The following is a 26161-nucleotide window of genomic DNA, read 5'->3' as shown; positions in this document are numbered from 1 at the left end:
CCACATCATCATCATAATCACTACTGCCAGTACTTCAACTACAACCACCATCACCACCACATCATCATTACTACCACCACTACTAGAACCACATCACCTTCCCTATCACCACTAATACAACAACAATCTTATCACCGTCCCCGCCACGACTGCAACAATCACCACATCATCATCCCTACCACCACTATTACAACAACTACCACATCACCATCCATGCCACCACAACTACAACCACCATTACATCATCATCTCTACTACCACCATCATATCACCATCGATGCAACTACTATTACAACCACCACAACGCCACCCCTACCACCACCAATACTACTGTAACCAATGTTGCAGGAGCCGTAAAAACCTTTCAAACAAATTTTGCTCAAATTTCTCTCTCTCTCTCTCTCTCTCTCTCTCTCTCTCTCTCTCTCTCTCTCTCTCTCTCTCTCTCTCTCTCTCTCTCTCTCTCTCTCTCTCTCTCTCTCTCTCCCTCTCTCTCTCTCTCTCTCCCTCTCTCTCTCTCTCTCTCTCCCTCTCTCCCTCTTCACACAAACACACATACACACGCGCGCGCGCACACACACTTACACATCAATAAATTGCGCTCACTGGATTCATTTTCATGTTCACCTTCTTGTACTTGCCAATAATATCTAATTACAAATACTTTAGCCTCAGACTTTAGCCTCGCTAGTTTTTCAAATTCATGTTGCTCTACTTATCACTAGATGCACTTTTAGCACACACGCACTCTCTCTCTCTCTCTCTCTCTCTCTCTCTCTCTCTCTCTCTCTCTCTCTCTCTCTCTCTCTCTCTCTCAAACACACACACACACACATGTTCATCACGACCACTACCACTACAACCACCACCACCACCACCACATCATCACTACCACTACTACTTCAACCACCACCACCACCACATCATTATTATTACCACTGCTGCTACAACCACCACCACCACATCATCATCACTACCACTATTACTACTACAACCACCACCACCACATCATCATTACTACTTCAACCACCACTACATCATCACTACTGCTACTACAACCACCCACACCACATCATCACTACTACTACAACCACAGCCACTACTACAACTACAACCACCACCACCACCACTATATCATCATCCCTACCACTACTACTACTACAACAACAAATCGTCATCACTGCTACGACTACTACTACTACTACTACTACTACTACTACTACTACTACTACTACTACTACTACTACTACTACTACTACTACTACTACTACTACTACTACTACTACTACTACTACTACTACTACTACTACTACTACTACTACTACTACTACTACTACTACTACTACTACTACTACTACTACTACTACTACTACTACTACTACTACTACTACTACTACTACTACTACTACTACTACTACTACTACTACTACTACTACTAGTACTACTACTACTACTACTACTACAACCACCAACCCAACATCATCCTCACTACCACCATTATTACAATCACTACCATTAGGATTTGGAGCTTTACTTCATTTGAAATAAGGAAACTTTTGGGCTGTATTTGGCAATGTGTTTATATATCATAATATAGTTCTAATCAGTTATCTATTTAGATCTATACAATATTTAAACACGATACCAAATACCATCCAAATTCCCTTTTTTTGTGTGCGGAAATTCCTTTTTCGGCATTGAGATTCCTCCGAGTGGTGCCTGAAATTCCTGTGAGTCAAATTGAAAATTGACGTCTCTGCAGGGTTTTACTATTCTCGTCAACTTTCCAATGCCCGTATCTAAGGAGTTATCTTTGCCCATTGATTTGACTGTGCGTGAAAATGGTGCCTCACATCAAAGTCGATTTTTCCAAAACTTGGTTTTTACACTCTCCCTTTTTCAAACGGTCATATCTCGGCAATGAATAATCAGAATTTTATAAATTTGATATCAAATTTTAAAGCATAAAATAAGCTATGATTGAGTACCAAAAATCCAAAATTGAAAAATCCGACTTAATACCGTTTCGAGACGGAGGGTCACATATATTATATTATATATATATATATATATATATATATATATATATAATAAATATATAAATATATATATTATATATATATATATATATTATAATATAATTTTATATATATATATCTTGCTCAAGGCCACACAACGTCGCGGGTAGTCGAACTCGGTACCTGTCGGGTACCGGGCAAAGACCGTACCGCTGAGCCACGCTGTCTCTTAAAACAAAAACACAGCAGTATCCACAATACAACTTTTTGTTCATTATACTGCCTTCTTTAAAATCAGTAAACAGCAGGCAACTCCAATTGTTGGAATTCTATAGATAGTTCGAAGTTGACGTCACTCAGGTTGTTTTTTGCCATCCGCGTTTATGAGTAATTCTCACTAAACTGTATTAACCTGACTATAAACGATCATGGTTACACAGTTTTGTGTGTTGGTCCGTTATATTTCCGGATGGCAATGTTGTGAGCTCCTTAGCCAAGCTCATACTATCTATACACATTAAATAATAATGATTATTCATTTATCTATTTATATCCTTGATAAAAAGATAATAAACACGTGTTGTTAGGCATGATCGTTAGGCCGTTAGTCAGTCTTAAGCGCTCAATTTCGCCTTGTACTTATAATAACAAAGTAGCTGTCCCTACAAATGATCAAAGTAGACACCAGGACCTATCTAGTATAACGGAATAATATTATAAAACGCCCCTTGTAATGTAATGTGATGGGAAATTTATATAGCGCTATTATCCATTTGCAGTGCTCAATAGCATTTAACAGTGGCAACAACGAATAATAAGTAAACAAATTAATAAATATACACATACACATATACACACAAAAAGACATCCATACACACGCACACATACACACACGCGCGCACGCGCTCGCACACACAATATATATATATAATATATATATATATATATATATATATATATATATATATATATATATGTATGTGTGTGTATTTACACGCACACACATTTACATACATACACACATGTATACATATATGCTTGCATTTATAAACATATGTACACACATATTGACATATGTTCGTATACAAACATACACATATATACACATGCGCACATACATACACACATATTTTGTCAACGATTCATTTGAAGGTAGATCTAAATAACTCAGTTCAGAGGGATTTTTAAAAAAGGTATCAAAGGTCTGATAGTTTTGCATAAGTAGTTAACGAGTTCCACACAGCTGGAGCAGAAAAAGCAAAAGATCGTTCAGAGAATTTAGTTTTAGGGATTTTCCTTTAAAATGATACGAGTTAGAGGACCAGAGTGAGCAATTTGGAATCGGGACAGTAAGAAGTGATTTTAAATGATCTGGAGCATTGTTGTGAAGACATTTAAAGGCAAGACATGCTAGTTTATAATCAACTCTCCTCTCCATGGCCAGCCAATGAAGTTTTTCCAAAACGGGAGTTATATGCTCATTCTTTTTTGTCTGGGTAACAATTCGTGCTGACCTGATTTGTAACAACTGCGGTCTTGTGACCAAGTCCTTTGGAAGCCATAGAGAAGGGAGTTGCTATAGTCTAGCCTGCTAGCAAAAAGTGAATTAATGAGCATCTTACAAATTTCTTTAGCTAAAAGATTGCTGGTATGACCTTAACATAAAATGTAGATATTGACAGTTTTGTTATATGACAATGCATATTCAGAAATTTTATCAAAATAAAAACCAAGGTTTTTTACAATGAAAGAGTCACAAATCAAACGTTTTTTTCATTAGTATGGTCTTTCCTAAAAACGATAAATTCAGTTTTATCATAATTAAATTTTAGCTGGTTTTGGGTCATGCATAGTTTGATGTGAGAGATGCAGTTAAAGATGTTTTGAAGAAGAAATTGGGAAATATAGCTGTGTATCATCGGCATAAAGATGGTGCCTGATGCTGTAGGATTGAATGATGCTAGTAAGAAGTGTGGTGTAGGCTAGTAAGAAGTGTGGTGTAGACAGTAAACATAAATGGACCCAAAACTGACCCCTGCGGCACGCCAAAATTAAGTGTGATTGTTGTCGAAGATGTTCCATTTATGCACACTCGTTGCGTTCGATTCTTCAAGTAATTAGAGAACCACTTAAATGATGTGCCAGTAACTCCAAAAAGAATCCTCCATTCAGTCTAAGAGTATCTTGTTGTCGACCGTATCGAATGCCACAAATCTAAGAGGAGTAGTGCAACATTGCTACTGTGTTCCAAATGGGTGATCAGATCATTATGGACGCGAAGCAGTGTAGTTTCTGTGCTGTGACACGCTCTATATGCGGACTGAAATGTATTGCGCATATTGTTAGTCATAAAATACTGTTTAGTCGTTTGACAATAACCTTTGAAAGTCGTCATAATGTAAACAATGGCAGTTAGTGCTAAATAATTAAACTATACGATGGTGTGCGTTTGAGGGAAATACTCAATAGTACGTGATACACGCTTGAGCAATCGTACCACCGCTGAAAACTATGTACAACCTTCAACATTTATAGACGGATCGAAATTGACGTCACTCATGTTTTTATTATTGTTTTTATCCAGCCATTTTATCAGTAGTTTACTATAACTTCAACTTTTTACGCTGTTATAGAAATGTATATCGGCAAAGTATCCATATTCTAAAAAATTCTTCTCAAAATAAATGTTTTAAAAATTAAGTAATAAATTCAAAACTCATTCATTGTTGTAGGATGCGGAAAGATATGGTTTGTTCATTCAACAAATATCTCAAACAACGAAATAAATGCTGTAAATTATGATGTTAGAAATTTAGTAGCGTAGTAAGTAGCTACATGGTAACCCCTGAATGCGAATGGGTTCCAAGGTGAGTATCATACCACAAGACTGAGGGGCGTGGCTATATTGGTTGATTTGGTGCCTGGCACCACATCCATCTTTTTAAAATGGATTACAGCATTTAATAAAAATGATACAACTGAGAAATGATAAATACCGCCTCTGACTTCTTTGAGTAAGTCTTTTCTTTAATCTTTTTTCTTTCTTTTGTATTTACAAATATAGCATGTTTTAAGTAATTTTCTTCTTATTCTGAGATCACCTTCTACTGTAAGCATGAAACGCCACTGCACACGACTATAGTTGGATACTTTGCGAGGAATCCAAGACCGCATACATTTTCTTTCACACCTTTCGAGAATCGAAAGCCGTGGTGGCCTGAATATAATTAAATTCGGCCTTTTATCAAAATTCGTCACTACGCCTCCTTTCTTATCATAGGACATTTCTATCACAAATTCGAGCAAAATAAATCCACCACTTTTTTTGATTTCTTTCTTTTTGTTTGTTTTCCTTTTTTAAAAAAACCATTCCAAAACAGGTACACTGTGACTGTCCTTCTTTACACATAATCTGATAGCTGTTTTAAAATAGATATGAGAAGGCACGTCATTAAATGTACATCTGCATTTGGTAACTCAACTCAGTCTCGAACTCTTGTCCACAAGCATTCATTGGGTTGAATTTGACCTAAGGACATTTCCCAGATAAGATGCCTTTAACAGACCTGCAGACTGTTACGATAAATATGTATAAATACGACATTTTGGCTCTAATGTCTAAAGATAAAGGGAGTAAATGTGACTAGTAATATATTACTAGTCACATTTACTCCCTTTATCTTTAGACATTAGAGCCAAAATGTCGTATTTATACATATTTATCGTAACAGTCTGCAGGTCTGTTAAAGGCATCTTATCTGGGAAATGTCCTTAGGTCAAATCCAACCCAATGAATGCTTGTGGACAAGAGTTCGAGACTGAGATATATATATCGTGCTTACTTGAAAAAGGCCAAAGGCCGAAATGTCGTTTGTTTTGTGTTGTTCCCTTATTTATGAGTCACATTTATTTACTCCCTTTACCTTTCTCTCCATTTTATTGACTCATTTAGGCTCTAGATTTTGGTTTAACCGTGACACCACAAAGGTCACCCGATAGTTGTGGCGTTTTATGCGTGCACTGCTCTCTTAGATCTTATCCAATACGTCATTGGCCCTTGACGTACAGATTGTTATTTAAAGACCCAAATTGAAATCCAGACTCACATTCAAGTTACCACAATTTTTCCTTGTCATCTCCAGATATACAAAGGGATTGATAACAATACGTTGACAACCAATCTGAAATGGCGCTGGTGTCAGCTGACAACGGTAGGATTTTTTTGTCTCATTATTATTAGTAGTAGTAGTAGTAGTAGTAGTAGTAGTAGTAGTAGTAGTAGTAGTAGTAGTAGTAGTAGTTAGTAGTTAGTAGTTAGTAGTTAGTAGTGGACTCAGATGGACAAATCTTCGTTTTCTTCGGTCGATCGCTGTAGGTTGGCTGGGTGAGGTTCCTGACTTCCCATTGTGGGTAGGGTGGCACTTACTGCATCTTATATTCCCCCCCCCCCCTTATATCTGTTTTTCCGACATTACTTGGTTTTGTCCTAGCCCTGGCCGGATACTCTGGCTGGGAGGGAAACAGTCAAATGTAAAGGTAGAGTTTTGGGAGATGATATATTTTTTGTCTTGTAAATCTGTTAGATACTGTATTATTTGTTTCACACATATACATACATACATACATACATACATACATACATACATACATACATACATACATACATACATACATACATACATACATACATACATACATACATATAATATATAATAACTTTTATAATAATATTTATATATGTGATTTTGTAAATATTTGAGTGTGTTCCTCTTAGTGGGGACCTGTGCTTGTGTCTGGATGAGACATTTACGTAATCTCAAATGAAGTGCGATGTTAGTATTAGTATGCTCTTGGAATCCACATCTGCTGCTCCCTATTTAAATTACAAATGAAGTGCGATGTTAGTATTAGTATGCTCTTGGAATCCACATCTGCTGCTCCCTATTTAAATTACGTAAATCCCCTTTGCCTTACTTTTTCTTGGCTGCTTCAATTGTAATTCTAGAACTTTTTAGTATCCCATTTTCTTCCGTTTTACTGGCGCTGATATCTAAACGTGCTGCAAGCGCCGTAAAATCCTTGTAATATATAACTACAGCTGTAGGTTGGGAACGTAAAGGTTAGCTTGCTTTTTAGATAGATACTTAATAGGGGCAGCGGTACTGTCTTTGCTTCGTACCATGCGCTGTGTGGCCTTGAGCAAGTCACTTCCCCTATCTCAATTATTGGGTCGATCGTCATAACATAGTGTGAGCACCATTAGAAGCTGCTGTCCTATCTCAATTTGCGGCGCTGCTCTGCGGCTGACGCCTGGGTTATTCTTGTCTTCCCTTGGAATTGACCCTAGAGACAAATTTCCCCCTATGGGATGAATAAGGGTAATTTTATTTATTTATTTATTTATTTATTTATTTATTTATTTATTTATTTATTTATTTATTTATTTATTTTGGTTGAGTTAAGGTCATCGTACTTTGTCTCTGTTTATGTTGTTGTTTTCTTCTCATAACCCGATTTGTTTTGATAATTTCACTTACGCTCGTTTTTGATTGGCTTTTATATCGGTAGAGGAGGACTAAGTACCTGGTTTTAAGTTCACCTTCACCCGACCGTCTTTAACTACTTAGATACCTCAATTGTGGGAAGATAGAAATCAGAATAGATAATGATGATGATAATAATAATAATGATAATAATAATAATAATAAGAAGAAGAAGAAGAAGAAGAAGAAGAAGAAGAAGAAGAAGAAGAAGAAGAAGAAGAAGAAGAAGAAGAAGAAGAAGAAGAAGAAGAAGAAAACAGACCAAAAAAAAATAAATAAATAAATAAAAAATAAAAAACACCAAAAAGGAATTTTAAAAAACCCAGTCGTGTTGCAATTTGCGAGATGGTTATCTAGCCGACAGGAACTGATTGATTGCATAATAAATAAGATGATGTAATTAAACGTGTGCGTTTGATAATTACAATATTATTTCTAATGGTCCGTGATAACAATATTAGTCAGGGTTAGCACTACTAATGTTTTCATCCATGTCAAACGATTTTTATTTACACAATTAAGAGACTGTGCTTGTCACCGATTCTGTCTGTAGCCTTCGTAAACTCACCATAGCCTGACACTCACCGTAGCCTTCCAAAACTTATAGCCTGGCACTGACCAAATAATGACGTCTTTGGCCACAATCATTCAATCATTCGACCAATGGGATCACTTGTCTCCTTGAGCACTACTAACGACATCTGCTCACAAGTGGGTCCTATTAGTGTCAAGGCAAAAAGTTAACGATGGCGACGCACTGACCAAAAACATTACGTCAAAAGACAAGTCTTTGGCTACAAAAGAAAACAAATCGTGAGTTGTATTCATTAGGTCAACCAATGGAAGCATTTATTCCCTTGAGCTTTACTAACTTCAACTCACTAGACAGTGCAAAAACCTAAAAAAAATGACGTCAAACCATAAGTCCTAGTGGGTTATTGTGTCAGGCTATAAGTTAATGCATGGCCTGACACTGATCAACAAATGACGTCAAAAAGAACCCCAAAAAACAAACAAGTCTTTGGTCACAAAAGAAAACAAATCGTGAGTTGTATTCAATAGTTCAACCAATGGGATCACTTGTTTCCTTGACCACTCACAAAGCGGTCCAAAAACCTAATCCTGGTCTTAAAGTTGAGTTTTAAAGCTTCGTTTATAAAGTCTATTCAACATAGATGTCCTCATTGAGGAAAATTCTGTTGTTTTTTGTTTTTCATGTTGTTATTGTCGTTGTTGTTGTTGTTGATGATGATGATGTTATTGTTGTTGTTGTTGTTTTAATTGTTGAAGTTGTTAGTGATGTTCATCTTCAAAAAATAAAGATAATTATGATCAATTTTGACTGTCAACTCAATTTTCTCGATCCTGTTCATTTCCAAATAATAGCAGAACTTTTCATATGTAATTTGATCAGAATGTATAAAAGTCAAAACATGATCATATTTATAATGTTTTTCTCCTCTGGATTCACTTTTATGCTCGCCGGAGAAATATTTCATAAGGGCGTCCGCCATTGTTCCTATGTGCACGTCTGTTGGGTCACATAATGTGAATGGTTATTCATTTTTTGCCGTGTTGTTCTAAATTTCTATCTCTTACTAAATATGTGAGATTTGGTAATTGATATAGAAAGACGCAAGATAGGCATAAAAAACATCCATTGAGAGTCATACTTAATTGCGTAGTTAAAAAGTGAAATGTTGAAAGCATGCGAGATAAGAAAAGGAATGAAAAGCAGATGGCGGATTTATTGTGTGTGTGTGTGTGTGTGTGTGTCTGTGTCTGTGTGTGTGTGTGTGTGTGTGATTGTGTGATTTTTTTTCATGTATTATTATTTCGGGGGGGGGGGGGGGGGGGATTCCAATTTTCAGATTTTTAATTTTATAATAAACATTACATCTTTCTACCGAGTGCGTTTATAGTAAAGGAAAGAAGCAATTTATGTCATTGTCACAATCTTAGCGCTTTGAACACGTTTAGTGGATATTGTTCTATAGAGCTAATCATAGCATGATGCCGTCAAAATATAAAGATTTGCAGCACGTGGTAAAACACGTGCTCCTACCTTTGACTGCCCACTTTCCTTAACAAATTATATGGGGGAAAAGTAACCATAAGGATGTGGTTGTTAGGTGACAAAAGAAGCACATATTCATAAATATTCGATTACGCATCAAATACTGTCTAGATATTGATATTTTATGAATCAAATGATAACATTTATCAAAAATTACCGTGTATCTATTTTTAGACCACGTTAAAGTTAAAAAAATCAAAATTAATACGCTTGTGTGAACAAAACAAGAACTATTTGGGCCCTGATTTTAAGAGTAATTTTGCTATATAATGAATTTAACTAGTATAAAAAATGTTTTGTCCAAGTTTGATTTTACTAAAAGTTTATCATCTACAATGTAAACAGTAAACGGGAGATCTATTTTGTGCGCAACGTTCTCCTGTTCCAAAAGTTCCTAAACACCAGCCTCGAACGCGAAACCAAACGATACAAACGATTTCAATTTCAATGTTTGAGTTTGTAATTTGTATCGATTGTAAAGGTTTGGTACAATGTTATAACCCGTAATATCTTTCCGGATGTCACATAATTTTAGAATGCTTTGTAGATTTGTTTTAATCATTACAGTTCACATCGTAATTCGAGTAATACTCACTAGATCTAGCTTCACTCACCGATTCTCACGTTGACGTTTCCTTCACTCAAATCTGCTTCATACTCATGCAATAATGGGAGCGATCTATATTCATGTTTTCGTCCAACCAGGTCATCAATCACATGATTTGTTGCTTCCAACGATTGGACATTTCTTAACAAATGTAAACACGCTGCTTTGTTTACAAAAATTTATAAACATACCCATTTTTCAAGTTGAATCAAATGACCAATTGTGATGTAAGATGTTTAAAAAGCCGTGAACACTTTTCACTAAGTGGGTCACTTTGAGCACATTTTGCAATGTGACCAATGACCTCGACCACATGTAAAGTTAATATAGATCATGCCCATTGATCCGGGTTCTTTTTGAGAGAACACACTTTTCATAATCTTATGGATGTTTTTTTTTAAAGATTGGTAACAGTTACAATCAAGAACGTGTGTCAATCATAAAAAAACAAACACAGAAACCCCTCCAGTGGTTGGAATGTCAACAAAAATAAAAAAATAAAAAAACATCCCCATATTTGCGTAGCAACCTCCACTTTCAAGCGGCAAAAGTCAAGCCTAATCATAATATAATTGACTATCGCCCTTTCCTGATAAAAGTATATTTCGAGTTCGAAACAAAATTTAGATCTCTGGATACCTGCTCACGACTGGAAAAGGAACAAGACAAGGGACCCCTGTTACCATGTGTTGTTCACCGGATTTAAGGTTGTAGCCTCTATCGCCACTTAAGACTTTATGTTGTTTTTTGCTAAGGGAAAGGTGAGGGGGGGGGGGATGACAGAGAGAAAGGAGGGGTGAAAGATTGAGGGGGGTTGGAGTGGGGGTAGGGAGATTTATTTATTATCTTTGATAGTTGGCAGTCTGCTGCTAAGCAATGTGTAAAGAAAAATGTTGATTGGGTCCATATTATGACATTCTCTCGAGTTCATATGCATGGAGAATCGAACAAATTTGTTCGAATTTCCATTAGGGTGAACTCGAAAGAGGTTAAAGAGTCAATTGCAGCATAGTTCGGGTCATATTTATCGTATGGTTAGCTCTAGATATAAAAGCTAAAGGTTTTTTGGGGTTTTTTTTTTTTTTTTGTTTTTTTTTTTTTTTTTGTTTCTTTTTTATCAAGCAATGCAATCAGTTGACGGAGGGATTTATGATTTTTAATTGTGCACTCAAAATGTCTATCGTTGAACGTTCATTTAAACCAATTGATGAGGATTTGTGTACAAACGTGTAATCTTGTGTTACGACATTGACCTAATAATAATTAAAAAATAATAATGATAATTTTAAACTAATTTTATCATCAGGTCAATGTCATGCCACAAGATCACAAGTCTGCACACAAAGTCTGCAGACTTGTCATCTTGTGGTATGACATTGATCTTTGAACTGAAAGGTCACTGGTCTAAATGTAACATACCTGGCGGGTAACACCGTTGCTTCTGTCCAAAAAAAAAAAAAAAAAGAAGCAAAAAGAAAAACAAACACACCCAAAAACAAAACGAACCAAAAAAAAAAAAAAAACACAACCCCAAACAAACAAACAAAAAAAAAAAAAACGGAAAATTTGTCAGATGGCTCTGACGTCATGTCTCGGCCTACAGGATAATTGTTACTGTTGTTTTGGGACCCCTTGTAAGACGTTTTCACCACATTTATTGAATATTACGTTAAAGGAAAACTCACGTTTTAAACTAGTGTTGCTTTTTAATTTGACTTGACTAAATCGTCTTCGCTCCGTCTGGAACACAGACACCGGGCCTCTAAGAGCGTCCGACATCTGCTTCTGTCTTTGGACATCTTCTTGGTAGCCTCCCAGGTGAGGCCTTCCATCTTCATTTCGTCAGACAGTGAGCGTCTTCATGTCTGTTTCGGACGCCCAACCTTTCGTGTCCTTTGGGGATCCCAATGGTGGGACTGACGGGTGACGTTTCTCCCTAGTAATATCTTAATCGCAAAGCGAGAATTTTCATATCTACTCAATGGTGGAAGATTGCATTACAATAAGTCTTTATTAAAATAAGTTGTGTATAACCAAGCATGCTCTCGAATGGAACCCACAGGGCAAGAGGAAACGGGGTCGTCCAAAACAGACTTGGAGGAGAAGCCTTCACCAAGATTTGTGTGTTTCCACTCTTACCTGGATTGAGGCATAGGTCTGTGCCAAGGATAGAAGAAGATGGAAGAGTGCTGTTGAGGCCCTATGCTCCACCAGGAGCAAAGAGGCATAAGTCAAGTAAATAAAAATAAAAAAGCTGTGTGATGCACCCGAATGAAAGATGTAGTACAGGGGAAAATGGAGGGCAAGCGAAGAAGAGGAAGACCGAGATCCAATTACTATGAATGTAAGAGAGGTGTACGATCCCGTCAACAGATGGGATGACTCGGCTGACATTTGTCATCGCAGAGTGCGGGCAGCCAACATCAATGAGGACGATGCTGGATAGTAAGTAAGTAAGTGCAATAAGTTTATGCACATTTGAGCGGCTATGTGGTCTAGTGGTATGACACTCGCTTTCGGATCGGAAGGTCCTGGGTTCGAGCCTCGCTCGGCGCATAGTTGAGTCATTGGAGAAGGCTCTTTACTCACATTCTCTCACCGTACTCAGCTGTAAAATGAGAACCTGGCCGTGAACAGCGTTGTCTCTGTCCGAAAAAAAATGAAATAATATCGCCTTACAACGTCATGTCCCGCCCTAAATGTTAAATTATGTTGCTTTTGGCCGGGGATCCCTTGTAAAGCGCTTTGAGCACGTTTAGTGGATATTACTCTTTATAAAAGCTCAATTCTTTCTTTTGAAATCACCGTGTCTTGGCATTTTCACTCCCTGCTAGGCATGCTTATTAAATGGCCACACCGAATTTGAACGTGAATTTAGCAAATTCGAATCGCTGACAGTAGACACCACATTTTGATAACTGTGCCATGCTTATATAATAAATAATTTGCAAATTGGATGACCGAATTCAGGCATGATGGGACAATGTTGTTGTAGTTAGCATGGTTTAGCGTTGGCGAAGTCCCAGGTTTGAGAGTATTTGCCAAGATTTAAAATTTTAAATCGATCGATATTCGAAGGACGAGTTTTCTGGCCAAATTTTTAAATACGAGTTTTTCCAGAGTATAACAGTTACTGGTTAGAGAGAAATTTATCGTATCGTTTAACTCACTCAACCCTAACCCCGACTATATCCGTAGTTAACCCGGGTTACTTTTACCCAATGCCCATTTATTACAGTTTTCCTAAGACCAATTATAGGCGTAGTATCAAAGCTATTGTTTTTAGTTTGTACATGTTAATGGTAGCTGAATAAAACTATCCATGTACATGCTCATTTTAATACATTTTTCCCGATTTTGAAAAGTAGAAAAAGTCTCTAGGATTGAGTGGTTCGTCAAACCTATACATGCTCTGTGTAACTTTTATGCTTAGATACAATTTATCAATTATATAATAAGTATTCAATTTAAATTAATTGATAATATTGAGAATTAAATATCTAGTACATAAATAACTGTCATATTCAATATCCGTAGTATAATTTACTCTATTTACATTCATTTGGCATGTCCGACCTGTACATTCGAGCGTTTCATATAATTGTTATACAAAAGACAATAATATCCAATGTCATGTTACATTATTTGTCAAAATCAAATATAATGTTGGTAAGATCTTTATCAATGGCATTCTTAAAATTATTAATTGAATTAGATTTTTTTTATAATCTTTAAATTAAAAATGAAAGAGCGGGGGAGAGAGAAAGAGAGAGAGAGAGAGAGAGAGAGAGAGAGAGAGAGAGATAGAGAGAGGGGGGGGGGATAGAGATAGAGAGAGAGAGATAGAAAGAAAGAGAGAGAGTGTGTGTGTGTGTGTGTGTGTGTGAGAGAGAGACACACACACACACAGAGAGAGAGAGAGAGAGAGAGAGAGAGAGAGAGACAGAGAGAGAGAGAGAGAAGAAAAAAAAAGAAATGTGTTGAGCATCTCTTTGCTATATAAATCTATTATTGATACAGAGTTCAAAGAGCAGGCGTTATCTCTTGACTCTTCAATGATATACTACTACTACTAACTCCTCATCACCCACGCTGTTCTCGTTTTTGGCGCTTACTTTTGCTATACTATCGCATGTCGTACAATGATAAAACATAATCTTTTTTTTTTTTTAAAGTTTTACCATAAATAAAATAATTTAAATATATAATGTTTGATATATCGTCTCAAAACGGTATTATAATATTATATATTGTGCACATTGTAGATGGAACGAAATTGGATTCAATAGTCTGATGTCACGTCGCCCAGCAACCGCGACCACCGTGGTTCTAAACAAAGGAAATCGATACTTTTTATTCTTCATGCTGGCTATGACTTTTCATATGTCTTGTAGTCAGAATGTGTAAAAGTTATAACATGATCAGATTTATAATGGGTTTTTTACTTCTGGATACTCTTTTATGCTCGTCGGAGATATATTTCATAAGGGCGTCCGCCATTGTTCCGATATCTTAGATCCAGTTACTAAGTTTCCATGCGTGATTACGAGGGAAGTGACGTGACGACTGTTGAAGCGTATTGACGTTACTCAGCTCTTTGTTTTTGTTTTTAGACCGCCATTTTAATGATTAGTTCTCACTAAGTTATTTTAACCAGACTATACACGTTCAAGTTTAAACATAGTTTTGTCTGTTCTTACGTTATGTCTCATTCTACACGTGACGTGTTGCTGTTGGCCAGGGACCCCTTATAAAGCGCTATATTATTAAAGCTCGAGTTATATCCGGTTGGCGGATGTTGTGAGTATTTGTACCTAAACGTATGTCATCAGTTATTAGCAGTTCGGACAATCGAAGGCAATTCTCGACTTGGGTTGACGTTGTTGTAATGTCAATGTTGCTGCTCGAACCTCGAAGAAATGAATAACAATGTGAAATTGAATGCAAGCTTCAATTTAATATACGAAAACAGGTAAAATGGACGTTTCGGGTTTCCCCTTTATCATCAAAACAGGACGAATAAGATAATGTGGTAGTGGCGTTGTTGAGATGAATAACCAAAAACATTGATGAACAGGAAATAGCCTTTTTTTTTTTTTTTTACTTTTACCACTTTTATTTCATCTGGTCCACTTCGATCCAACGCCCTTTTGACTCGGCGGGTCACATTATATAATATGCCCAGCAGATAAAAATAAAGATTAAGAGTCAAAAAATAAAAAAGAAGAAAAGAATCGACCCAGACAATGAAAGATGATAACACAAGACGAGTAACTCAAAGAAAAAAAATGACTGGTGTCAAATAGTAAAAACACGTTGGAGGTTGAATGCAATGTTAATGGTAGGTCAATTTGACCCTGAATTCATAACACGTGTCTCTTACTGCTCCATACCAGTATTACGTCTTGAATGGAAAAAACACAACAACAACAACAACAACAACAACAAAAAACAGAACAAAATCTAACAAGCAAAAATAAATAGAAAATGTATAATATATATAGCGCAGTATCCCCACTAAGGTCAATTTGATCCTGATTTCATGACACGTGTCTTACTGCTCCATACCATATATATATATATATATATATATATATATATATATATATATATATATATATATATATAGCGCAATATCCACTAAACGTGCTCAGAGCGCTTTACAAGGTGTTTCTAGACAACAACAACAACACTTAAAACATCTAAGACGAGACATGACGCCCTTTTGGCCGTTTTGCATTTTTTTGTAATTAACAAAATGAATAACTTCCAAAATAAAATAAAAAATTCTGGTGTAATAATTAAAATAATATAATAATAATAATAATAATAATAATAATAATAATAATAATAATAATAATAATAATAATAATAATAATAATAATAATAATAATAATAATAATAATAATAATAATAATAACACGTTGTAGATGAATGCAAGGTCAATGGCAGGTCGATTTGGTTCCTAAATATATAATGTGTCCCACTGTGTCAAACTTGTGTTAATGTCTTGAATTAAAATTAAAAACAACAACACCTAGAGCATTTATATAGCGCAATATCCACTCCACAACCCAGAGGTTGATAATAGCAAAACTGGTGTCGAATTAATAAGCCACACATTGTAAGTGGACTCAATGTCGATTTGGCCGGAAAAAAATATTTGAACCACTCTGTCAAACTGGTGTTAATAATGTCTTGAATGAATAAAAAAAATGCACCCCCCCCCCCCCCAGAAAAAAAGAGAGCAGTTATATAGCGCAATATCCACTAAACGACCCAGACACAGATAATAACACAAGTAGTATAACTTCCAAAAAAAGATTTCTGCTGTCAAAATAATAAAAACACATTGTAGGTGAACGCAATTTTGATTTGGCCCTAAAAATATATGAACCACTGTGTCAAACTGGTGTTAATATATTGAATGACAAAAACAACCCCCAAAAGCTAGAGCATTGACATAGTGCAACATCCACTCCACAACCCAGATATTGATATTAACAAGATAAATAATTTCCCAATAAAATATTTCATTGTAAGTGAACGCAATGTCGATTTGGCCCTAAAAATATGTATAGCACTATGTCAAACTGGTGTTATTGTCTTAAATGAAGAAAAAAGACTAAAGCAGTTATATAGCGCAATATCTACTAACCGGCCCAGACATAGATCATAACACGAGAAGAATAAGTTCCAAATTTTAAAAAAAACGATTTCTGGTGTCGAATTAATAAAAAAAAAAAACCACCTTGTAGGCGAATGCAATGTCAATGGTAGGTCAATTTGGTCCTAAAATATATGTCTGACCCATGGATCAAACTGGTAATATGTCTTGAATGCCCCCCCCCCCCCCCACCCACCCAACAAAAAGATTTAAAAAATATAATAATAATAGATGTCATGTGTCACAAACGTGTACTCGTTTACACGTCCGGTAATTCATACTGTTTTGGTCATCATTGTTGTAATAGGAGTACTCACAAACCAGCGTGTACTTATTTACAGGTGTGGTAACGCGTATTTTGCGCGACTGTGTGGTCTTGTGGTATGACATTCGCTTTCGGATCGGAATCTCCTGGGTTCGAGCCTTGCTCAGCGCATAGTTGAGTCCTTGGAAAAGACTCTTTACTCAAATTCTCTTACCGTACTCAGGTGTAAAATGAGTAACTGGCCGTTAACAGCGTTGTATCTGTCGGAAAATAAATTGTTTTATCGCATAACAGGGGTCATGTCTCATTCTGTGTGTTACGTGTTGCTGTTGTTATGCACTCTATAACTTTTTTTTGTGTTATATGTAATACTTTGTAAACATTTGAGTGTATACCTCTTAGTGGGGACCTGCGCTTGTGTCTGGATAAGACTTATAGGTGATTTAAGTACTTTGATAGTGTGCTCTTAGAATCTACATCTGTTTCCTATTTGAATCAATTCCCCTTTGTCTTACTTTTTCTCGGGTGCTTTAATTGTAATTCTTGAACTTTTTTCTTTCCCATTTTCTTTCTTTTTACTTGCGCTGCTATGACCTTAATGTGTTGCAAGGGCCGTAAAACTCTCAAAAACAAACAGACAAAAAAAAAAAACCATACAGAACCTACTCAACACAGTGCAACAATGCATGCAGCCATGTATTTCAACTTAAACCGTATAGAAGGAACGAAGTTGACGTCACTTAGCTATTTATTACTTTTTATACAACCTGTGTTCCCATTAGACTATATCAATCAGACTATAAACGCAAAAGGTTACACACTGTTGTTTTGTGTGTTGGTATGTTTAACTTGGCTGGTGAATGTGAGTATTTTACCTTAACGCATGACACCAATCGTTTTAACGAATTAGAGCATTAGATTCACCCGACATAATAAAGACATGACTACTTGAAAATCTAAAAACTAGTAGTTTTTAATAGTAAAGTAAGTAGTTTATATAATATGAGTTATCTTTTAGGTCAACAATCGGCTTCAACAGTCGTGATGTCACTTCCCTCGTAATGACGCATAGTAACATAGTAACGGGTTCTAAACTATCGGAACAATGGCGGATGCCCTTATGAAATACTTCTCTGACGAGGAGAAAAACATTATAAATCTGATGTTTTGACCTATATACATTATGATCACATGACCTGTGAAAAAGTTCTAGCCAGCATGACAAATAAAAAGTACCAATTTTCTTTGTTTTGAACCAACCTGCTGGTTGCTGGACGGACGTGACGTCAGACTTTTGAATCCTATTGACATAGAATAATTTTATAGTCTAGCATCAAACTTTCATTTTAAATGATTTTTAACGACTTTGAAATGCTCATGAATGTCTGAAATTGGAGACCAAATTTCGTAATTCTACCAATGTTTCGTAATATGTATTAGACAGGTCTGCATACACCGTTTTGACACAAATGGTCACATTCTACCGTTTCCACCCTGCCGTGCGTATCGTTATGCCTCGTTACAGTCTAAAACTCAGGAATAATGATATTAATATTATTGTTATTATCATTGATAATGTTATTGGCATAGCATTCTTTACACTGTTGTCCGATTTACATTTTTAATGCTAAGATGATGATGGTGGTGGTGGTGATAATGATGATGATAATAATATAACAATAAAAATGAGGATAATGATGATGATGATGATGATGATGATGATAGTAATTAATAATAAAAATGATGATAATTATGTTGACAATGATGATGGTGATGATGATTATAATGATTATGATGATGACGATGGTGATGATGATTATAATGATTATGATGATGACGATAGTGATAATAATAATCATCATGAAATATAAATAATTGAATAAATAATAATCTCTTCTTCTTCTTCTTCTTCTTCTTCTTCTTCTTCTTCTTCTTCTTCTTCTTCTTCTTCTTCTTCATCTTCTTCTTCTTCTTCTTCTTCTTCTTCTTCTTCTTCTTCTTCTTCTTCTTCTTCTTCTTCTTCTTCTTCTTCTTCTTCTTTCTTCTTCTTCTTCTTCCTACTGGGTGGGATCTTTGACCTCCCATGGTGGGCAGGAGGCCACTTCTGTGTCTATCCCCCTATATCTGTTTTCCAATATGCTTTCGGTTTTTGTATTGGAATGAGATTACTTGGTTTTGCCCTGGCCGGATACCCTGGCTGGGGGGGGTACAGTCAAATGATTTTGGGAGATGATATTTTTTCCCTTGTAAATCATGTCTATTATGCACTAATGTTTTCTTTTGTTATTATATTATTTGTAAAACATTTGAGTGTATTCCTCTTAGTGGAGACCTGTGCTTGTGTCTGGATGAGACTTTTAGTTATTTCAAACTAAGTACTTTGATAGTGTGCTCTTGGAATCTTCATCTGTTTCTTATTTGAACAAATTCCCCTTTGTCTTACCTTTTCTTGGGTGCTTTAATTGTAATTCTAGAACTTTTTACTTTCCCATTTTCTTCCTTTTTACTGGCGCTGATATAACCTTAATGTGTTGCAAGCGCCGTAAAACCCTTAAAAACAAAAGCAGACATCTTCTTCTCCCTCTCCTCTTCTTGCTCGAAGCTAAGCTAAAATATCTGCATCTTTTTTTTATCTTTCACATATACATTTACGGATTATTTCTTTTGTATCTAATTAATGGCAATCTTTTACGAAACTATCTGGCAACCGTTATAAGTTATTGTTCATTTTGACATCATTGCCTTTTGAGATGGGACGCGAGATATCTCAACGAATAGGAGTTTGAATCCGTGAAACTAACTCATAGATTGATTGAAAATATGTATCCATCTTCCTCCCTCTCATCCATCACACACATACACACACATACACACACGCACACACACACAACCCCAACAACACACACACATTTTCTTTTCAAAATAGACATAATATATTCTATCAATGAAGGCACAAATTGCTATATTATTATAATACTTATAATATTATTATTCAAATGATATTGGTATTATCATTTAGGTTGCAAGGGCATTCGTCATTTTACCAGCGTCACACTCTTGGATGAACATTGATAAACAAATGTGACCCAACGCCGATGTGGTCTTGTGTTATGACACTCGTCTCCAGACTGGAAGGTCAAGGGTTTGAGTCCCGCTCTCAGTGGTGCATAGTTGAGTCATTGAAAAAGGTTCTCTAATCACAATCTCTCACTGTAACTCAGGTGTAAAATGAGTACTTGACCAATAACATCGTTGACTCTATCGAGAACATTGTACGATCGTCTTAGAGGCGTCATGTCTCGTTGTACATGTTAAGCGTTTGTGTTGCTAGGAGCCCCTTGCAAAATTCTTTGAGCATGTTTAATGGGCATCGCACTTTATAAATGCTCAGAGTTTTAGTTTTTATTATATCGGAGCAAAACGGATACCAAATGTTAAAGTAAAGCTCACGTTAAAAAAAGAAAATTGAATTGATTGTTTTACTGCGGACAAGGGATTCAGTTATTTTAACCCTCTTCTTACCACCTACAGTAAAATCGTCACATTTGTTACGACACAGAATACATTTTTTTCTTATTCAGATTTATTTTGTACATCACATTGCTCTTTGTTTAATTAATAAGAACATAAAATTGTTTGGAGACATTGTTTGAGTTTTAAAAAATCAATTTGTTCTGCTGGGTAAGCCTGCCATTTTTTAGGAAAATACTGAGAAGGATTGGTAAGGAGAGAGTTAAGTGCCAAATGCTTAAATTAAAATCACTTCTGATTATTACCGCATCATAGAAAATGAAATACCAGACAATTGGGCCAAAATGGGATGTGAGGAAACACAAGATAAAAACGTTTATGAAGTTGGCGAAATCAAGTCAATCATTAAGGTCCAGGAAAAGGCAACTGTAAAAGTGACCCAATCAAACTTTTGAACAGAAAAGACGAGGTCACAATCGAGTAAGAACACCAACCGGTAGTTTTCAATTAAGAAATTATCCAATTAAGACCTGTAATCATAAGGTCTGAGGTTCGATCCCCAGTCGAGGTCGACTGATTTTTTGGGCTGCTTTTGTATTCTTGTATTTTTTCTTTCTTGCTTTGTCTGGCACCTTTCATACACATTTAGTTCAAATCTTTAGACTACTTCTTTTTATACGAAGAAGAAGAAGAAGAAGGAGGGGGGGGGGAGGAGAAGAAGAAGAAGAAAAATCTTTATTTTTTAACGTTTGGATCACCTAATATAGCCAAAAACCCATTCAGTTCTCCTCTATCAAAAACAACCACCGCCAAAGAAATGAACCCTCTGGCATGTTTGCAGACTATAATATCAGGATATTGAATTCCAAATGGGACCTTGACATCATTGGGCTACAAGTGTTTGTTTAAGGCGGGCGGGCCAAACATTTTTGAAGGCATTGCAGGGGTTTTTAAACGTACTTCAAGAGAAAAGAGTGTGTGTCCAATACGAGTCAAGTAGTCAAGTCAATATCCTTACTTCCGTTATGGGTAACTAGACCAGTTTCATAAAGATTTGGAGCTCAAAGCACCTTGCCATGCCAAGAGGGAACATCTCGAATTAATGTTCCGTTTCCGGTGGGAAATCAGTCAAGGTGAGACTTTTCTATAGATAGTATGAAGTTGACGTCACTCAGATCTTTGTTATTGCTTTTTGCCATCCGCGTTTATGAGTAATTCTCACTAAACTGTATTAACCAGACTATGAACGATCAACGTTACACATAGGTTTGTGTGTTGGTCCTTATACTTCCAGATGGAAATGTTGTGAGTTTCATAGCCAAACACATACTAGGACCACGGTGCAGAAAAAAATAATTGGCAGCGGTTAATGCCAATTCCGACTCGATCCGTAATATGTCTTTGTCGGGGCGACTCCGACCGCAGCCTTCCTTAACATAATATAGCCTGACATTAGAACCTCTAAGACTTATAGTTTGATGTCATTTTTTATTTTTGTGCAGCGTCTAGTGAGTTGTTAGTTGTGCTCAAGGAAACAAGTGATTCCAGTGGTTAAACTATTAAATACAAGTCACGATTTGTTTTCTTTTGCGGCCAAAGTCTTGTCTTTGGACGTTATTTTTAGGTCAGTGTCAGGCTATTGGCTATAAGTTCACGTTGGCTACGCTCCGACCCGTCTTGGTATTGTTTAAAAAACAAATGGCTTTGCTCTTTGGACAACATGGGTGATTTCTCTTGAAATCAGCATCTTGTTTGATGGGTTATCTATATGATTCCTTCGTGGAATACGACGATATCTAATGATGGGCGTCATGTTTTTTTTTAAATTTGCTCTTTCTGGAGAATACGTCCGATACAATTATAAGTGGATTGTGTCGTTATTGACTATAACTGGCTTGAGACCAAAGGGGGTTTGTTTAGGGGGAATATGGGAGGGAAGGATGGGGGGTAGGGATTGGGGTTGGGTGGAGTGCGCAAGCTTACAGCAAATTGACGCACACGCCAACAAAACATTGATCTGTTAAGCCGTCGTTAACTGCAGCACTCTTGAAAGCACACAGATTTAAGATGGTGGTCAGAAAACTCATCCTATAAATAGAATGAAGATGACGTCACTCGGGGGTCTTTGTTATTGTTTATTGCCATCCACGTTTATGAGTAATTCTCACTAAACTGTATTAGCCAGACTATAAAAGTTCAAGGTAACACATAGTTTTGTGTGTTGGTTATTTATACTTCCAGATGGCAACGTTGTGAACTTCTTAGCCAAGTGCATACTATCGATAAATATTATAGGTCGATTCAAATGACCCTTATCTTGGCAAAAATTCTCAAACCGGTGACTTAAGGAAGACCCCACGGGGTCCCAGTTTTAGAGTTTTTGCCAATATTATGAGAGTCATTGAAATCGATCGAATTTTGAAGTACGAATTTTCTGGCCATTTAAAAAAAAACGTGTCTTTTTAGAGCACGACAGTTAAAAGAGTTCAAGCCGAATCTGAATCTTCGCTCAAAGAAGTGTCTATTCTTGCACAGCAAATGATTTAATAAGCTAGTTGTTGATCGCGACCATAATATTATGATACATATCTCTGTTGGGGAATAAAGTAAATACATCAAGTGTTTATTTTAGGTGAGGTTGCCCAAAAAGTTAACTTTGATATCTCTCTCTCTCTCTCTCTCTCTCTCTCTCTCTCTCTCTCTCTCTCTCTCTCTCTCTCTCTTTCTCTCTCTCTCTCTCTCTCTCCATTTCTCTCTCTCTCTCTCTCTCTCTTTTTCTCTCTCTCTCTCTCTCCATTTCTCTCTCTCTCTCTCTCTCTCTCTCTCTCTCACACACACACACACACAAACACATACACTTTGGGAGGCTTCTTCTATCCCCTATAGCTGTTTTTCGAGTTGTATTCTCTATTTGTCTTTGGAATATGATTACTTAGTTTTCTCCTTGTCCTGGCCGGGATCCTTGACTGGGAGGAAAGCAGTCAAATGTATAGTTATAGTTTTGGGAGGTCATATTTTTTATCCTTGTATATCTTCTCTCTGTATTATTACCTTTGTTTGTTTTAAATATATAATGGTTTGTTAACATTTGAATGTATTCGTCTTAGCGGGGACCTTTGCTTCTGTCTGGATAAGATTTTAAGGTGATCTTAAACTAAGTAGGTACACTGATTTAGTGTGCTCTTGGAATCTACATCTTTTCCTCATTTGAACCCTTCTCCTTTGTCTTACTTTTTCTTGTGTCCTTTCAATTGTAAATCTATATCCTTTTCGACCGTCCCATTTTCTTCCTTTTCACTAGCACTGAAATGACCTAAATGTGTCACAAGCGCCGTAAAACCAACAAACAAAACACACCCCAGCTCTATCTAATACATCTATCTATCTATCTATCTATCTATCTAAACTATCTATCTATCATCTATCTATCTACCTATCTATCTATCTATCTATCTAGTTATCAATCTATCAATCTATCTTGACTGTCTAATGTCTACGTGTCTGTCTGCCTTTATCACACACATACTCTAAAACACATTCACGTACATACAAACACACACACACACCTACATACAAACACACACACACATACATACTCAACACACACACACACACAAATAAACAATTCTTATCGCAGGTATCGCTCTCAGATCACTGTAAACCCGAAGGTTAAGTGGCTTGACCAAAGAAAACCAGGTACTTGAATGACATACAAATCCACGTAATACTCAATCATCACCCCCCACTCAAAGCCATTTGTCAACAGCGTGATATAAATTCAATACTTGAGGCAGGATATCCATTCAGAGTGATATTTAAGTACCACTGGCGCTGGAATGCCCTTAAAGCAGACCTTCATAATATTACGAAACATTCGTAAAATTACGATATTTCAGTCCCAATTTCAGAGCTTCGTGAGTTTTTCTAAGTCACCCGGGGTGGGGGGGGGGGGGGTGAAAGGGCGCTTTGTTTGCGCATGGCAGAACTATGTCAATCGGTTATTTTTTTAAACAAACAGACAAACAAACAATACAAAACAAAAATTGAGCATTTATATAGGGAAACGTCTACTTCACGTGCTTAAAGCGCTATACCTGGGATCCATAGCCAACAGCCAGTCCTGAAGTTCATGAAAATCAATCACAAATATTTTGAACAACGAAAAGAGAAATTGCAAGTACGTAAGAAGGGAATAGGTGAACCCCCGTGCTGACAGTCGAATTTGATGTAACATATTAAATGCTATTGAATTATGATGAAATATAATATTTTACATCGTTTTCATCAGAGAGGAGTGATAAAATATATGTTTAAATAGCGTTTTCCAGATACGCCTTTCCCCCCCCCCCCCCCCCCCCCCCAACTGAACGAAATTGGGTGTAGCCGGGCTGAGAGGGTTACCTAATTAACAAGTGAAAGACATCAAGTTTTACAATGATCGATAAGCTTTAACCTGGTCACAACAACAACAGCAACAGCAACGGCGACATCAACAAGGGCCGATGGCTTATCTCATTGGAGAATTGGTGATCAAAGACCACTCGCTGACCTAGGTCATCCAAAAGGTCTGGAGATATCAAGGTGTTGCTGCTGTCCATGTTTTTGTCCCAGTTCTAAATAGAAAACGGTAGGGGCTGCCTGAAGCCGATGATCGTGAAAATACTAACGAAAGAGTGAAAATGGAGAGGCTTCGTATGGGAACAAAACAGACAATGGACGTTTCGGGTACAAACCCTACGTCAGCACAACAAGTATACTGCAACCACCATTGAGTACAAGACGATACAAGTTGTTTTGCATTTCATTTTATTTGTTTTCTACATTAATTTATGTGTTGTTGTGCCTAGATGAGTCTTCATATGTGGATATAATATGCCGTCTATCTATCCTGCTTTTTATGGTTCTTAACATTGCTAAATGTCTTATCTAGGACTGAACGGTGAAGTCAGTGATTTCACGGCGGGTAATCTTAATCTTGGATGTATTCCTTATTATTTTTCATTCTTTGCAACACATCACTGTGAACTTTTCATCAAAATACGTTTTTTGGTTATATTTTTTATTTAATAAAAGTATGTATTTAATCACATTATGAAAATTAACCAAACGATAGATTTCCTCAGTTGATAAGAGAGACGCATGCGCAATGCTATGTTGACGTTCTCTCTGTAAGGTCATGCGCTATAAAGGTCTAGAGGTATGACACTCGCCATCGGATCGGAACGTCCTGGGTTCGAGTCCCGCTTTGAACAGCGCATAGTTGTGTCTTTGGAAAAGGCTCTTTACTCACATTCTCTCACCGTGCTCGGGTGTAAAATGAGTACCTGGTCGCTAACAGCGTTGTCTCTGTCGGGAACAAAATGGTGTACTATCACCAAACTGGCGTCATGTCTCGTCCTTAAGTTAAGTGTTGCCGTTGGCCAGGGACCTCTTGTAAAGTGCTTTGAGGACGTTTTTAAAATTTGTTTTTAAAAATAAAAATATTGAGCTTTTGATAGCGCAATATCCACTAA

The 26161-nt window shown here is 36.6% G+C and overlaps 1 protein-coding gene across 2 annotated transcripts in view; it reads left to right on the top strand.

Moving 5' to 3' along the window:
- Positions 1–26161, top strand: part of LOC144960254 (sodium- and chloride-dependent glycine transporter 1-like) — a 110949-nt gene that overhangs the window by 30701 nt on the left and 54087 nt on the right. For both annotated transcript variants that reach the window (XM_078893285.1, XM_078893286.1), the window contains one exon: positions 6161–6229. In XM_078893285.1, the coding sequence (XP_078749411.1) occupies positions 6205–6229 (25 nt within the window). In that variant the 5' untranslated portion in view covers positions 6161–6204. The remainder of the gene's footprint in view (positions 1–6160; positions 6230–26161) is intronic.

The sequence above is a fragment of the Berghia stephanieae genome, chromosome 15 (assembly GCF_034508935.2).
Source record: "Berghia stephanieae isolate SIO BIC M18660-M18661 chromosome 15, UCSD_Bste_1.3, whole genome shotgun sequence".
NCBI classification, from domain to species: domain Eukaryota; kingdom Metazoa; phylum Mollusca; class Gastropoda; order Nudibranchia; family Aeolidiidae; genus Berghia; species Berghia stephanieae.
Note: the sequence above shows the minus strand (reverse complement) of the source record. Positions and strands in the feature narration are given on the sequence as shown.